General features: G+C 40.5%; 1 protein-coding gene across 10 annotated transcripts in view; it reads left to right on the top strand.

Moving 5' to 3' along the window:
• USP6NL (USP6 N-terminal like) overlaps positions 1 to 13,651 on the top strand; it is a 246,577-nt gene that overhangs the window by 188,863 nt on the left and 44,063 nt on the right. For all 10 annotated transcript variants that reach the window (XM_045060857.1, XM_045060859.1, XM_045060858.1 and 7 more), the window contains 5 exons: positions 32 to 139; positions 5,763 to 5,872; positions 8,053 to 8,101; positions 9,626 to 9,746; positions 12,926 to 13,020. In XM_045060857.1, the coding sequence (XP_044916792.1) occupies positions 32 to 139; positions 5,763 to 5,872; positions 8,053 to 8,101; positions 9,626 to 9,746; positions 12,926 to 13,020 (483 nt within the window). The remainder of the gene's footprint in view (positions 1 to 31; positions 140 to 5,762; positions 5,873 to 8,052; positions 8,102 to 9,625; positions 9,747 to 12,925; positions 13,021 to 13,651) is intronic.

Here is a 13,651-nt window from a genome sequence, read left to right as displayed (position 1 = left end):
GTAACCTTCAATTTATGTTTCTTTTAATAAGTTTCATAGGAGAATTTACAAAGGAATCCCACTCCAGCTCAGAGGTGAAGTCTGGGCTCTACTTCTGGAGATCCCTAAAATGAAAGAAGAAACAAGAGACCTTTATAGTGTGAGTATGTACAGCTAACTTGTTTTGAAATTGAAAAGTAAAACCCATTTCCTTTCGCTTTCAAGGTGATGTAAGATATTCATGTCATTTGAAGTTATATTAAAATTACAGTACATTGAGTTTTCTAAGAAAATGTTATTTTCTATATCAGTCGGTCAGTATCAAGTGCTTTTCGTGTACTTGAAATGATCAGTGTTGGGCATATTCGTGAGGAAAATGGACTAACCCCTCATCGTAGCTGCCCTTTGGCAGTGTGGTGTCACTAAAGAGACCTACGGTTCCCCCTCATGGACATTGTGGGAAGACGGCTGCAGAACTACCGTTATTCAACAGCTGCCTGTGTGTGCTTGACTGTTTGCTTCTGGGCATGAGAAAAAAGTTTGCCTCCAAGATTAGTAGGTATTTCCCAGTTTTGTTATTTATTAATAAAAAGTCCAACGTTTGACTCCGTGATGAGTAACACTTTCCTTAAACTAGCTAATGTGTTTAATTTGTCTAGTCATTCCTTCACTACCCTTTCTAAACCTACCTTTTATATCAGTGTTTGAAAGGAATAGGAAACATATCTAAAAATCATTCTGAAATATATTCCTCAGAAAATGTAAATAAATGGAATAAATTAAAGTAGAATACAATGGCTAACAAAAAAATTATTTTTAATTTAAACCCAGTACCAATCATAAAGGGAGCTTTGGAATACTCTTGATACTTTCTTTTCTTTTTCATAGAGTGTGTGTGTGTGTGTGTGTGTGTGTGTGTGTGTGTGTGTGTATGTGTGTGTGTGTGTGTGTGTGTAAAATTTTACCAAGATGAAAGATTAAAAAAATGGCTGATTTTAAAGAGTTACTTATTTTGTGTGTCTGAAACATTTTTTAAATTCGCTATTTGGGCCCTACCCGGACTCTGGGTTTATGTCTTAGGATTTTAGAGTTTCAAATGATTTTAGCCTGTTGATTAGATAATTTGCTTTTAGTACCATAGTTTTAGAGCCAGTATTGAAAGTGATGTCTGAGAAAACATACAGAATGTAACCCCAGCCCCTAGAACAGTGTGCCTGGCTACGTAGTAGTGCTCATTAAATTTTGGTTGAGTTAATGAGAGAACACAGTTCCTCTTCCTTCGCCTGCTCCATCCGTTTCCTTGGGCTGCCACAGAGTGCCACAAACTGAGTGGCTCAGCACAGCGGCAGTGTCTTCTGTCTCACTTCTGGAGGAGAGAAGTCTGACGTCAGGGTGTTGGTGGGCCCAGGGTTTCTCTTCAGGCTCGGGGACAGTCCTTCCTGCCCCCTCCTCGCTGCGGGGATTGCCGGTGCCCCCCAGGCACGCCTGGGCCCACAGCCACATCCCTCGTCTCCGCCTCGTCTTCACGTGGCCTTCTCCCTGTGCGCATCTGTGTGTCCCACCTGATAAGGACGCCAGGTACTGGAATTGGGGTCCATCCCAATCCAGGATGGTCTCATCTTGATGACATTTGCAAAGACCCTAATCCCCAAATCAGGTCACATTTCCAGGTTCTGGATAGATGTGAATTTGGGGAGGGGGCCCTGTTCGACCCAGCACAGGTACTGGTAGCAGCACTGTGCTTTCAGTTCCTTTTAGACCTTTTCTCTGTGGCATAAAATGATCCGGGCACTGGTTCACACGAGAGAGCCACTCAGTAAGTGCCAGTTGTACGATAGCAACCACAAAGGAAATGACTGGCCCGTCAGTACTTCATCCCTTTCGAACACTGCCATCAGTTCCTCTTTTGACTCTCTGAGTTTTCCCGGCATCATTATTTGATCTTCTTCCTTTCCCATTCCTTCCTACTCTCCCTTCTCCAAAGATGGTATGAACTGCCCTCTTCAGGTTGGAACTTCACTAGGAGTCGAACTGCTGAGATTGTTCTCAGGTGGGTGAGATGGTCCCTGGCTCCTGAGCTGGCGCTCTTGTCTACCACTTCCTCCTATTCTTTTAGTTGCACCTCAGTGTCATCCGCCTCTCTTGTGTCCCTGATCGGTCTCGCGGCCGGCGGTTCAGTCCGTCGCGGTTAACTGCCTCACCTACGGCCTTCTCAGCCTCACCTACAGGCGTCATAATCTTGTTGGCCCAACACACAGGGATATCCCGAGTTTGCACGTAAATGCTTTCCGCCGTTCTTCCACCTTCAGGTTTATAGGGTCATTAGATCCGATTTCTTTGAAATGAAATGTGTGTTTTGTATTATTGTTGACACTCCTGGGTCTCAGCCACCCAGTTCCAGAGATAACCAAGAAGCTGCTTTCCCTCCTTGCACTGAGGTAAGAAATATGCTTGATTTCCTGTATTCTGTACTCCTGTGTGTAAACAGGCAATGACATCATCTTTCTGACCCGTTACTTTTTTTTACTACGTAACTGGGATTTGCTTCTGTCTTGAGGCCTTTTTATGTTGGATTTCCTTGTCTTATAGAGAAAGTAATACTATAGACATATTTGCGTGTTTTTCTGCCTTTGAACTATTGTATCATGTCCTATCAGACATTTCTTTCTGTCTTTAGACTTCTCAGTTTTTGCCAGGAGGCCTGTAGAATGATAATTGAAACCTCTTTACTTGCCCATTACCTTAAAAAAAATTAAAGAACAAATATGAACAGATTATCATTTTTGAACTAAATTTTGGTATCAACTTTTATCACTGATAGTATACAATAACATTTTAGTGGTCATGTGATTCTAATACAGTACTGTAAATATCTTCCTCTGTATTTAGGACTTTGAAGTAGACCATGGTTACTCATCATGATTTTAAAAGCTACAGAGACTGCCATTCTCCGAGCTCCTGCCTCAGAACCCAAGAGTACATATAGTCATGAAACACTTAACACATAGACTCATATTCCGGATAGCCTACTTCTTTCTACTTTTAGCTGAAGTCGAGAATTAGCAGTTGTGTTTTTATATGTGTTCGTTGGAGTTAAGACAGATATAGATAGATATAGATATATACACCAGTACATGGTAAATGAGTCAGTTATAATAGCGTATGGAGATGCTTAATTATACTTAAGCATGGTTAAGTATAGATTAGTATAAATTTTAATCTCTTATCTAGTTAAACTTGGGAGATTAAATATATTCACTTAGCTCCCTTCCTCCCTGAAATGCCACTAAATTGACAGCAGTTTTTGAAAAAGCAAGCCCGCAAGGAATATGAAAATGGAAGAGAGAATGCTGCCAATTTTTGGAAACCAGAATTCAGACAAACATTTAATAAACTTAGCAGACCCGGGAAAATGAAATCCTAGGCTGGCTGTGGGAGTTGGGAGACGCAACCTGATTTATATCTGAGTCTCCAGAAGGCTTGGTAGTTGCCAACTCCAGGTACCTCTGGGAGTGGAAGGGAAGCTGAAAACAGTGGAAGCGGTTCAGAGTCTGGTGGCAGAAGCAGTGAGACCCCCGAGGTCCCTCTGCAGCCCTGGCTCGAGGCTGAGGTCTACTGTTTGGAGAGAGTGAACCAGAGGCCTCTGGACTGGAGAGGACACACACGTTGCGGAGGGTGGGGCCACTGTGACGAGGGCACGGAAGAGTACATGTCCTGCACTGGGAGCGTCCCAGCCTCTCCCCCTGTACTCGCTGAACGTTGGCAGCCACGTGCTTGGCTTCCCGACAGGAGCCCAGAAGACACTTCTCTGGGGGACCTGCCCAGCCCCAGAAAATACACCCAGACGTACTGGCTTCAGGGGGACCCCCCAGTGGAGCTGCCCAGCCACGTCACTCTACAGTGAGGACACGGTGGTGAAGCCCCACTTCCGCACACAGAGCTTTCCATCAGCTTCTAGTGTTGTACTTTTATTTATTTTTTTTTTTTTTTTAAATTTTTTTTTTCAACGTTTATTTATTTTTTGGGACAGAGAGAGACAGAGCATGAACGGGGGAGGGGCAGAGAGAGAGGGAGACACAGAATCGGAAACAGGCTCCAGGCTCTGAGCCATCAGCCCAGAGCCCGACGCGGGGCTTGAACTCACGGACCGCGAGATCGTGACCTGGCTGAAGTCGGACGCTTAACCGACTGCGCCACCCAGGCGCCCCCTAGTGTTGTACTTTTAAATAGAAGCAGACAACGAAATACCTCTGTTCATTTGAGGAAAGGAGCTAACATGAAAGACAAACGAGAACAAATGGAAAAAAAAAAAAACTTGTAAGAAACAGACTATACAGCAAGAAGAAAACTTAAAAAAAAAAAAAAACCCATCACAGATATCTTCAGAGGGATTGAAATAGATGTTACATCCATAAAGCAAGTACAGGATGCTATTAAAAGGAACCTTTGAGAACAACAGAGTTATTAATTACAAAAAATCAAAATAGAACTGAAAGATTTTAGAGAAGTTTGAGAATAACAATTGAAGGAGTTTTCCAGAAAGATGATAAAGTCAAAGAGATGGAAAGTAATAGAGAAAATATAAGAAAATTAAATGACAGCCCAGGAGATCCCACACTGTGATAGCAAGAGTTCCAGAAAGAGAAAATGGGAATGCGGCAGGAAGGTTTGAGGAAATCGACACAGGAGTTACTGAAGAAATTACTCAGAACTGAGAGATGGAAGTCCGAGTTGTTAAGATTGAAAAGATCTGTCAAGTGCCCAACCCCGGGGATAAAAATAGATACAAATCAAGCACAGAAATGTAAAGTTTCAGAATGTGGAGAGAAAACTGCTTACAAGCTTCTAGAGAGAAAAAGATTTCATACAAAGAAACCAGAATTAGAGTTGCAACACTGGAAGCTCTAGAAGACAGTAAAGGCAGTGCCTTTTGAGCAGAAGTAGTTTCCAGCTTAGAATTCTAAAACAGCCAGACAGTTAAGTAAGGAGGTAGAATTATCAGACATTCAGAGTTTCAAAAAATTTACCTTCCGTACACCCTCCACAGGAGCTACTAGAGGATGTCCCCCTCCGGGACAAGGGAATAAACCAAGAAAGAAGAAGATGTGAGACCCAGGAAACAGGGGACCCAAGCGAAGGATGGCCCAGCTGAGGGTGAAAGGGACACCCCCACACCCCAGCTGTGCAGCACATCCTGAGGTCCGGGAGCCCAAGGCTGGAGCTGGACAGGAGGCTGTGGCAGAACACCCGCAAGAAGTGGAAATGGGAGAGTACCTTTTCCCCTGCAACAGCACCAGAGGAGATCAGTGCGGCTTCAAGTGAGTTTGGGATTGGATTAGCAGCAAGCAAACAGAAAATGAAGCAAATCAAGAAAGAAGGCAATGATTAGCTTGAAGGAAAACAAAAACACTGTGCCGGAAAGCAACAAGAACTCATAATGGACTGCGTGGCCCAGCTGTGAAGTGCTTTTACGTAGTCTGAGCAGTGCAAACTCGGAGTAGTTCTTCCTTCAAAATTAAAATCCGTATGGTTAAGATGAATGAGAGAAGGTGGTGGGAAAAGGAGAGGATGGGTGTGAGGGAGAGGGTGGGGGGGGATGGGTAGGAGGGACGCTCTTCATTGTGTGCCTTTTCATATTCATTGGTGAGCCATGGGCGTGGTCTTCCTAAATGAAAACAGCTTTTAAATGAGAATTATGTTTTGATTTATTATTTTAATGAGAATTATTTTCAACAACTGATTTCCATAAAAACATGCTTTCTTCCCCTCTTTTTTCTCTTCAGAAATTAAAGCACAGAGCACGGGGCTGTTCACCTGACATCAGACAAATAGACCTTGACGTCAACCGCACATTTAGGGACCATATTATGTTTAGAGACCGATATGGTGTTAAGTAAGTAAAGTTTGAAATATAAATGGCATTTATAAATAGTGTTTATTAAAGTCTTCATTAACTTAAAACATGAGTAAGTAGAATGTCTTATATGAACTATAATTTTGATGTATGTCCTAAAAGTTTAAGCTCATTTGGTCTGTGTTGTATGAAACTTAGGATCTAGGTTAACTGAAATTTTTTAACCTTTGACATAGTAGATGCCATACAGTTGGTAAGGAATCATTTTATGATCCAAGAATGGTTAAAAATACAGTAGCTACTTTTATTACAATCTTAGTAAAGAAATTTGAGATTGTGTTATTTTTTGAGAACCATGTCAGTGACAAATAGATCCCTATAAATTTGACCCCAAAGCATAGCTGAAACAAAAAAAGAGGAATGGATGAATGAATGAGTACTACCGTTTACGAATGAGAGGGATAGTTTTGATGACCTCAGGATCAGGTAGAGTTCAACAAAAGAAACAGAAACCCGGTGAGAGGTGTGTATTCAGAGATTTATTGAGAGGAGTTGGTTTATACAGTAGTGGGGGCTGGCGAGGCATGTCCCCTGATGGGGAGGCAGGCCATCAGAAAGGACAGGCTGACACTCGTGAGCACAAGCCGGGCTGCTTTCCACAGAAAGAGCTGCTCCAGGGAAGCCTCACATCTCTCTTAAAACCTTTCAACCGATTGAATCAGGCCCAGCCAGACTAGGACAATTGCCCCTACTTAAAGTCAGCTGATTATAGATTGTAATCGCATCTACCAAATATACCTTCTTTCAGTAACACCTAGGTTAGCTTTTGAATAACTGGGAGTTGTAGCCTAACCAAGGTGACACATAAACCTGACTGTGACCGTGTATCCTTGTCGACTCAGTTTCCGAATACAGATAAATACAAGGCCATACTTTTGCCTAACGCGATTTTGCCTAGGACTGAAACTATGCTAGTCCTTACCCCACAAGAGGATGCAAAGTCTTCGGTGATGGTTACTCTTTTGCTTTGATATTCTGAAACCTAAATACTGCGATATAAAGTTAATTATTATTAATATATCTAATATAGCTAATACATTAGATGAAAAGGGAAAAGGAAGGAGGAAAACAAAAATATTTTTAAAATATATATATTTATGTATACACACACACACACACACACACACACACACACACACACTCATGCCAAAATAAGAAATGCTCAGAACAGTGATAACGGTCATTTCTGTGGCTGGGCATGTGGTGGTGGCTGGGTTCCACTACACATTTCATATTCCCTTTGTCCTCTGCAAGTACCTCAGCTGGTAGTGGTTCTCTACCTGGTGGGATGACCTAAATTTTAATTCGGGACCATTAGCAGTCCTGCCTGAATTAGATTGCTGTATTTTTCCATTGACTTCAGTCGCAAGGTTTGGTTATACTAAGAGACTCCCTAAGTATTCTCCTGTGTTCTGGACATAGTCTTCCTTACATCCATTATGTAGTAGCAACTCAGTTTCTCCTTAGTAACCAGGATCAACCCCTCCAACCAGTACAGTCAGCCTCCTTCGCCTGGTGATTCAGAGGCTTGAGGAGCCCAAAGTGGCTGGGTGGCAATCTCAACTACCAGTTCAGTGGGATCACTCCTAGACCAGCAGCGCTTAAGGCTGATGGAATGGGAAGCAAACGTTTTGCTAGTGGACTACTAGGGATCATAGTGGGTTGAGCCATCCCCATTTCTGCCGCTTGAATCTTGGAACCCAGTTCCTGGCTGTGGGACAGATAGCACCATGTAGTGGGGGCTTATTGAGAGCACATACAGCTTCCCACGTGATGTGGCCCCAGCCCTGCACGGTATTGTACTGAGCTGGCACTGTAATAGGCTTTGCAAGGCCTCCATAGTTCTGTGAAGCTGGCTGCTCCCATGTGGTTGATTTTGTAGTGAGAATAGTTCAGTGAAGGATGGCAACAAGTTTGAGAGGTTGTGAAGCCCTTTGTGTTTTTTGGTGTAAATTTTATCAGAATGAATGTCATCTAACCTTGAATTTAGACTGTATAGATTATCGTTCACATTTGAGCTGGGGGTCATTTCTTTATTACAACAGTGATTTTGTCTGGATTATCTGTTTTGAGGCAAACTGTTTATTTGTTTAAGTTTGTGTTTTTAAAAATAGGTGAAATAAGTAAATTGTGTTTAATATAAATTCTCTTTTCTCTAGGCAACAATCCCTATTCCATGTTCTTGCTGCATATTCTATTTATAACACGGTAAGTTGGAGCACACCCACCCACAGCTCTTTGGGTTGTATTCTGAGGAACTGGAGGAACTCTTGGGGCTCTCCCTGCCTCTGTGGGTCTTTTCAAGGCTCCTCTGGTGACCCTGGAGTCTTAGAACAGAGCCACTTTGAAGTGGGAAAAACCACCGCATGCCAGTGAATCTCTCGTTTTCCCCTCTTTCTCTGGATTGTTTTGTTGTTTTGTGATGTTGTTTGTCTTGTTTTTATTTTACACAGTAGCGCTGAGAATGAGCAGGGCTAGAAGTTTAGGGAGTCTGTGGGCAGATTAATTTTTGCTTGACCCTTGAGCATTCCTCACCACCACTGGGACCGAGGTTGCCTTTCAGGGTATGGACCTACTTGCCAAGCCCAGGAGCAGGCTAAAAGTAAACTTTTTGGTAATGGAACATGTTGTTCTTAACGTATTTATAACTCAGGGGAACATAATAATTTGGGGAAAGATAAATTAGTGTTGAACCTAATGTGGATGTTAAATAAATGCTTGTTGACTGGGTTCTAAGGAGGACAACCTTGAACCTTGGGTGTGTAATTTCTATTATAGTAAAGCATTTCAGTTATAAGAAAGTTCAAGCTAGGACGAGTTAAAGAGTTTATTAAAGGCCATTTCATAGAAATGAAGCAATGGTTGGGCCTCATGGAATTTGGAGCTAGACAGTGAAAGTGAGAAGACTTCACTGAGAAAGAGAGCTATACTCTGTCTTTTCCACTCTGAGGCCATGTGGTAACTCTGATTATCTCTGTAAACTGTTTGTCCCACTATCTCTGTCCAGATTCCTTTCTTTGCCTACTTTTCACTTTTCCCATGGCTAAAATAGCACCCACAGAATGGTCGACATGACCATTCTTTCAAATTGCATTCCACCATCTGATTACAGATCTCCTGGAGAGAGTATGGGATTAGTCAGTGCAGCCGATTAACTGTTCCCCTGGGGTCAGGTGACCTCATCTACTCCAGCAGCTTTGGTTCATGTGGCACAAACATGAAGCCCTAAGGCCCCATCGTAAGCAGGGAGTATGGGGAGAGTAGGCAATTCTCAGAGAAGGGACAGAGACTGGTTGGGTATCCCAAAATGTGTCTCTATAAAGGCCTGGAAATCCAGAGGAAAAGAGACAGCAACCTGGAAACTGTAAGAGGAGAGAAATTTGCCAGCATTTGAACAAAGAGGGGGAGTATTGAACTGAGAATCATACATACAAAGGAAAAATAAACCTAGCACTCTTTACAGAAGGTATAATGGTATTGAATAGGAGATAATAAAAATACATGCAGCTTTAGACTTTGTCCACACTTCTACATTCATTCTTGAATACAAATTTATTCTTTTATAGCATATAGTTCAGTGTTGTAAAAATTGTAGTCTTTATCTGTAGAATTGCCCATTCTTTAATGTGTTTAAGCATTTTCTGATTATTTTGTAGGGCAGGTTTTTATATGTGTATATCCATGTGATTTGATCTTAAAACCCCCAGTTTCTTTGTTCTCATTTGTCTTCAGGAAGTTGGATACTGTCAGGGGATGAGCCAGATCACAGCTTTGCTCCTTATGTATATGAATGAAGAAGATGCCTTCTGGGCCCTGGTCAAACTATTCTCAGGCCCCAAACATGCCATGCATGGTAAGAAAACCCCAGAGTTTACACAAAACAATAAACAGGGAAGGGAGAAAAAGGTAAATTAAAACAAAGTCAAACTTTGGGAGATGCTTGTTAGGGTTAAGGACAAAAAATTAATGTCTGGGAGTTTGTTCAGTTAATTAATGTTTGTGAGTCATTTCTTATTTCCTCCTTCTTTATTGAACTTTGCTAAACATTTCTGTTCACGTTTATCTCTGTCGTGTTTGCCTCAAGGTATACTGTTGGCATTCTGAAATTCTCTCCTCACTTGCCCCCAGTCAGAAGAAGCTATTTTAGGTTTGGAGGAATTTAGGAAGAGCTGTGTTACCGGGAGAAATAAAAGATGCCTTTTGACCAGAACTTTCAGAGTGCCATGCAGTTCTCATTTCAGTGAGATGTGTGCTTTGCTTCTTGTAGCCATAAAATTGATTCCATTTTACAGTAAAAGGCTGCTGATGACATGCTGTGGGTACTTTGTTATTTAATATCTCAAAACTTGCATGAGTTTTTGGTTCTCAGGTTAGAAGATTGTTTTTAATAACCTTTTTCCTAAATCTGCCAAGCATATACAAGAGATTTTGGAGAGTTTGTATTGCAACTTCTCTTGGAAGTAAAAGTGCCATTTGCCCATATAATGCAAAATTATGTTCCCAGTGCCATCCATGATAATACCAAATTAAAAATATTTTTGACATGAATCCTTCTAAGAAATGGATCATCTAAGTTCCATTTGTGAGTAAGCTTGATGTGGTGAGGAACCTGCCACATGTTGAAAGTGATATTTTAACATTTTCAGAATTATGACTATAGCTTATTAAATCTCACGTTCTTACCATGTGGTTTCTATGGAGGTATTTTGTGGTGTGTGTGTGTGTGTGTGTGTGTGTGTGTGTGTGTGTGTGTGTGTGCGCGCGTGTGCGCATGTGCATGTGGTCATCTCCCTCAGTTTTCCTAGGGAATCTTTTTTTTTTTTTTTTTTTTTTTAATGACTACTACTATTACTACTTCTACCGCTGATAACTGTTTCTGGACACTTTGTATCCCATCAGTAGACTCCAAAAGTAAGAGGTAAGATACAGCATTTTGAACTGCCATCCAACACACAGTCATTTGAAAAGGCATCTTGAAGAAAAACAACTGTCCCTTATCCATCTTTATTTTGACTGGTGTTGCTCCTCTGTGCTGAAGTGCAGAGGCATGTGCAGGGGCATACTCAGGAGTATGTAATCACGTGGAAGACTGCCCAAGTTCAGGGAAGTCCTTTCTTTCAAACATACCCGATAGCTTACTTTCAGCAGTTGTCACCAGTCTAATCTGTAAAGTAACATTCTTACTATCCTAACGTTTGCATTTATTGTGCAGCTTAGGTCATTATCGTGGGTAAGTTTATACTTAGAGATATTTGCTTCTAGGTCTGCAGATGGAATTTTATAACTAAAGGTTGCCTCGGTTCTTTGCAAATCCTGTATGATAGTGATGCCACTTAGAAATGTATAGAATAAAGTGAGGGCTGAAGAAAATGAGATTTTAAAACACCAAGTCCGGGATACCACTAACAAGTGAAGAAATGTTAGCTATCTTAGCATCCTTGAGCTAGTGTTTATTACTGAGGAGCATTGCCTTTTTCAAAATGAGACCTTTTCTTGAAATTCTTCCAATTCCCATTCTTATCAAATTGACCAGGAAAGTGGCACAGATATAGATTTTTTTTTTTTTTTTTTTTTTTTTTTTTTTTTTTTTTTTATGACCTGATTTCCCTGGAAAATGTTACTATGGGAGGCATAGAATCTCTATCTCTGGAAATTTTTACAACCTTAGAAAACTGAAAATTAGTTAACAAATAGGCCTTCCCCAAAGATTATAAAGCAGTGTTTCCCAAAAGCATGTCTCTTGCGTTCTTGGAGAAACACAGTTTTAATTTTTGGAAACAGATGTTCTGTGGGGGAAAAAAAGGTGGACTCTAAGATCAACTAAGTCTGGCAGAGAGAGATAAACAAAGTTTCTTTAGTTTATAAAACATGTTAGTAGCATTAGGAAGCTCTTATGTATCATGAATATGCAACAAGGGTTCCTATAACACAAGGTCCTTCCTCTGGATTCTTTTTTAAAAACAGAGCACAGCTATTAACATCCTTCAAAGTTACAGAAAGCCCAGACTGGAAATAACTAATGGGAGAAATGATGCATCTGTTGAGGATACTTCCTTTCTAATGCATTGTGTAGAATATCTGAAAGGAAACTTGTAAATAAACATACATGTAGGGTTCCATGAGATAAATACACAAAATCAGTACTAATTCACCATTTACGATTTGTTACTTCCTAGAAATCTTACAGATTACATTGTGTAATCAGATAGGATAAACTACAACGTTAGATAGAATGTTGATCATATAGTGCCAGAATGTCTTAGATGATGTCAAATATCACTTACAGAAAGGATTAAAAGTGATAAAAATTTTGGAAGCACAATATTAATGAAGTTGTTAGAGTAAGACTGAAAAAAGTAATGTTTGTTATGTAGGATATTGACAGTAAAATAAAATGATAAGTCCTTAAGACTAGAATAACCTATAAAAAATTTGTACATTTAAACCACAAGGGACTCTTAAATCCAGAGAGCAAACTAAGGGTTCTTCTAGGGGTATCGGGTGGTTGATGGGCTATGTGGGTGAGGGGCTGTAATGAGGGCACTTGTTGGGATGAGCACTGGGTGTTGTATGTAAGTGATGAATCACTAAATTCTACTCCTGAAACCGTTGTTACACCATATGTTAACTAACTTGATTTTACGTAAAATTAAAAAAAAAAATTTAAAAAAATTTGCACATTTAAGATATGCTTTAAGATACTTCAAGAGAACAGATAATCCTGATAAATGGCTTCAGTTCATTTTTCATCTTTTCTTAATTTCTAAGTTTCCCTTTTAATTCAGAAATATTGTCCTCTTTTATATTTTTACAAGGTTATAAGAGATCTCTGGCAAACAACTACTAGACCACAAGTTTCATTACCCAGAGCTCATACATGATTATTTCCTTGGTGGGGAGGACAAATATCTCACTAACTCCTGGATTTTTGTTGTTGCTGACAGTTAAAAATGAAAACAATGTGTTGTATTTTAAAAGAGGGGTTTTTGTTGTCACTGTTTATGAAAAACTGTTTTTATGTTTGTATTCTAGGCTTTTTTGTTCAAGGTTTTCCTAAACTCTTGAGATTTCAAGAACATCATGAAAAAATACTGAATAAATTTCTATCCAAGCTTAAGCAACACTTGGTAGGTAGATATGACTTTGACTTACACCCACTTATACCAGGAATGTAGCTAGAGGAATTGAGTGCAGCCTTTGGTCCCAATTACTTGATTGACTTGCAGTGTTGTCCAGTTCCTTTCCTATGCACTTGTCATTGCCAGGTGTTTGAAGAGCATGAGATTTGTGAAATTTAATTGTTGTTTATGTTTATTTTTGAAGGAGAGAGAGACAGAGTGTGAGTGGGGGAGGGGCAGAAAGAGAGGGAGACAGAGAATCTGAAACAGGCTCCAGGCTCTGAGCTGTCAGCACAGAGCCCGACATGGGCCTTGAACTCACGAGCCGCGAGATCATGACCTGAGCCAAAGTCAGACACTCAACTGACTTGAGCCACCCAAACGCCCAATATTTGTGAAACCGAGTACTGATGAACCATCACAGCCCTAACTCATAGAATCAAACCACTTCTTTGCAGATGATATATACAAATAATACAGTTTTTAAAGATATATGATTTCTCTGTAACTTTGGAGGCTTTTTTATGGCACCAAAAGTACTTTAAGGCTCATACAGACATCCTTAGTGAACCATATATATACTCTACTATAAAACACGATGAGTTAGTGAAGCAGAGATAGTTCACGGTAAAATGTGTTC

The sequence above is a fragment of the Felis catus genome, chromosome B4 (genome assembly GCF_018350175.1).
Source record: "Felis catus isolate Fca126 chromosome B4, F.catus_Fca126_mat1.0, whole genome shotgun sequence".
NCBI lineage: Eukaryota > Metazoa > Chordata > Mammalia > Carnivora > Felidae > Felis > Felis catus.
This window is presented reverse-complemented; position numbering and strand designations above follow the sequence as displayed.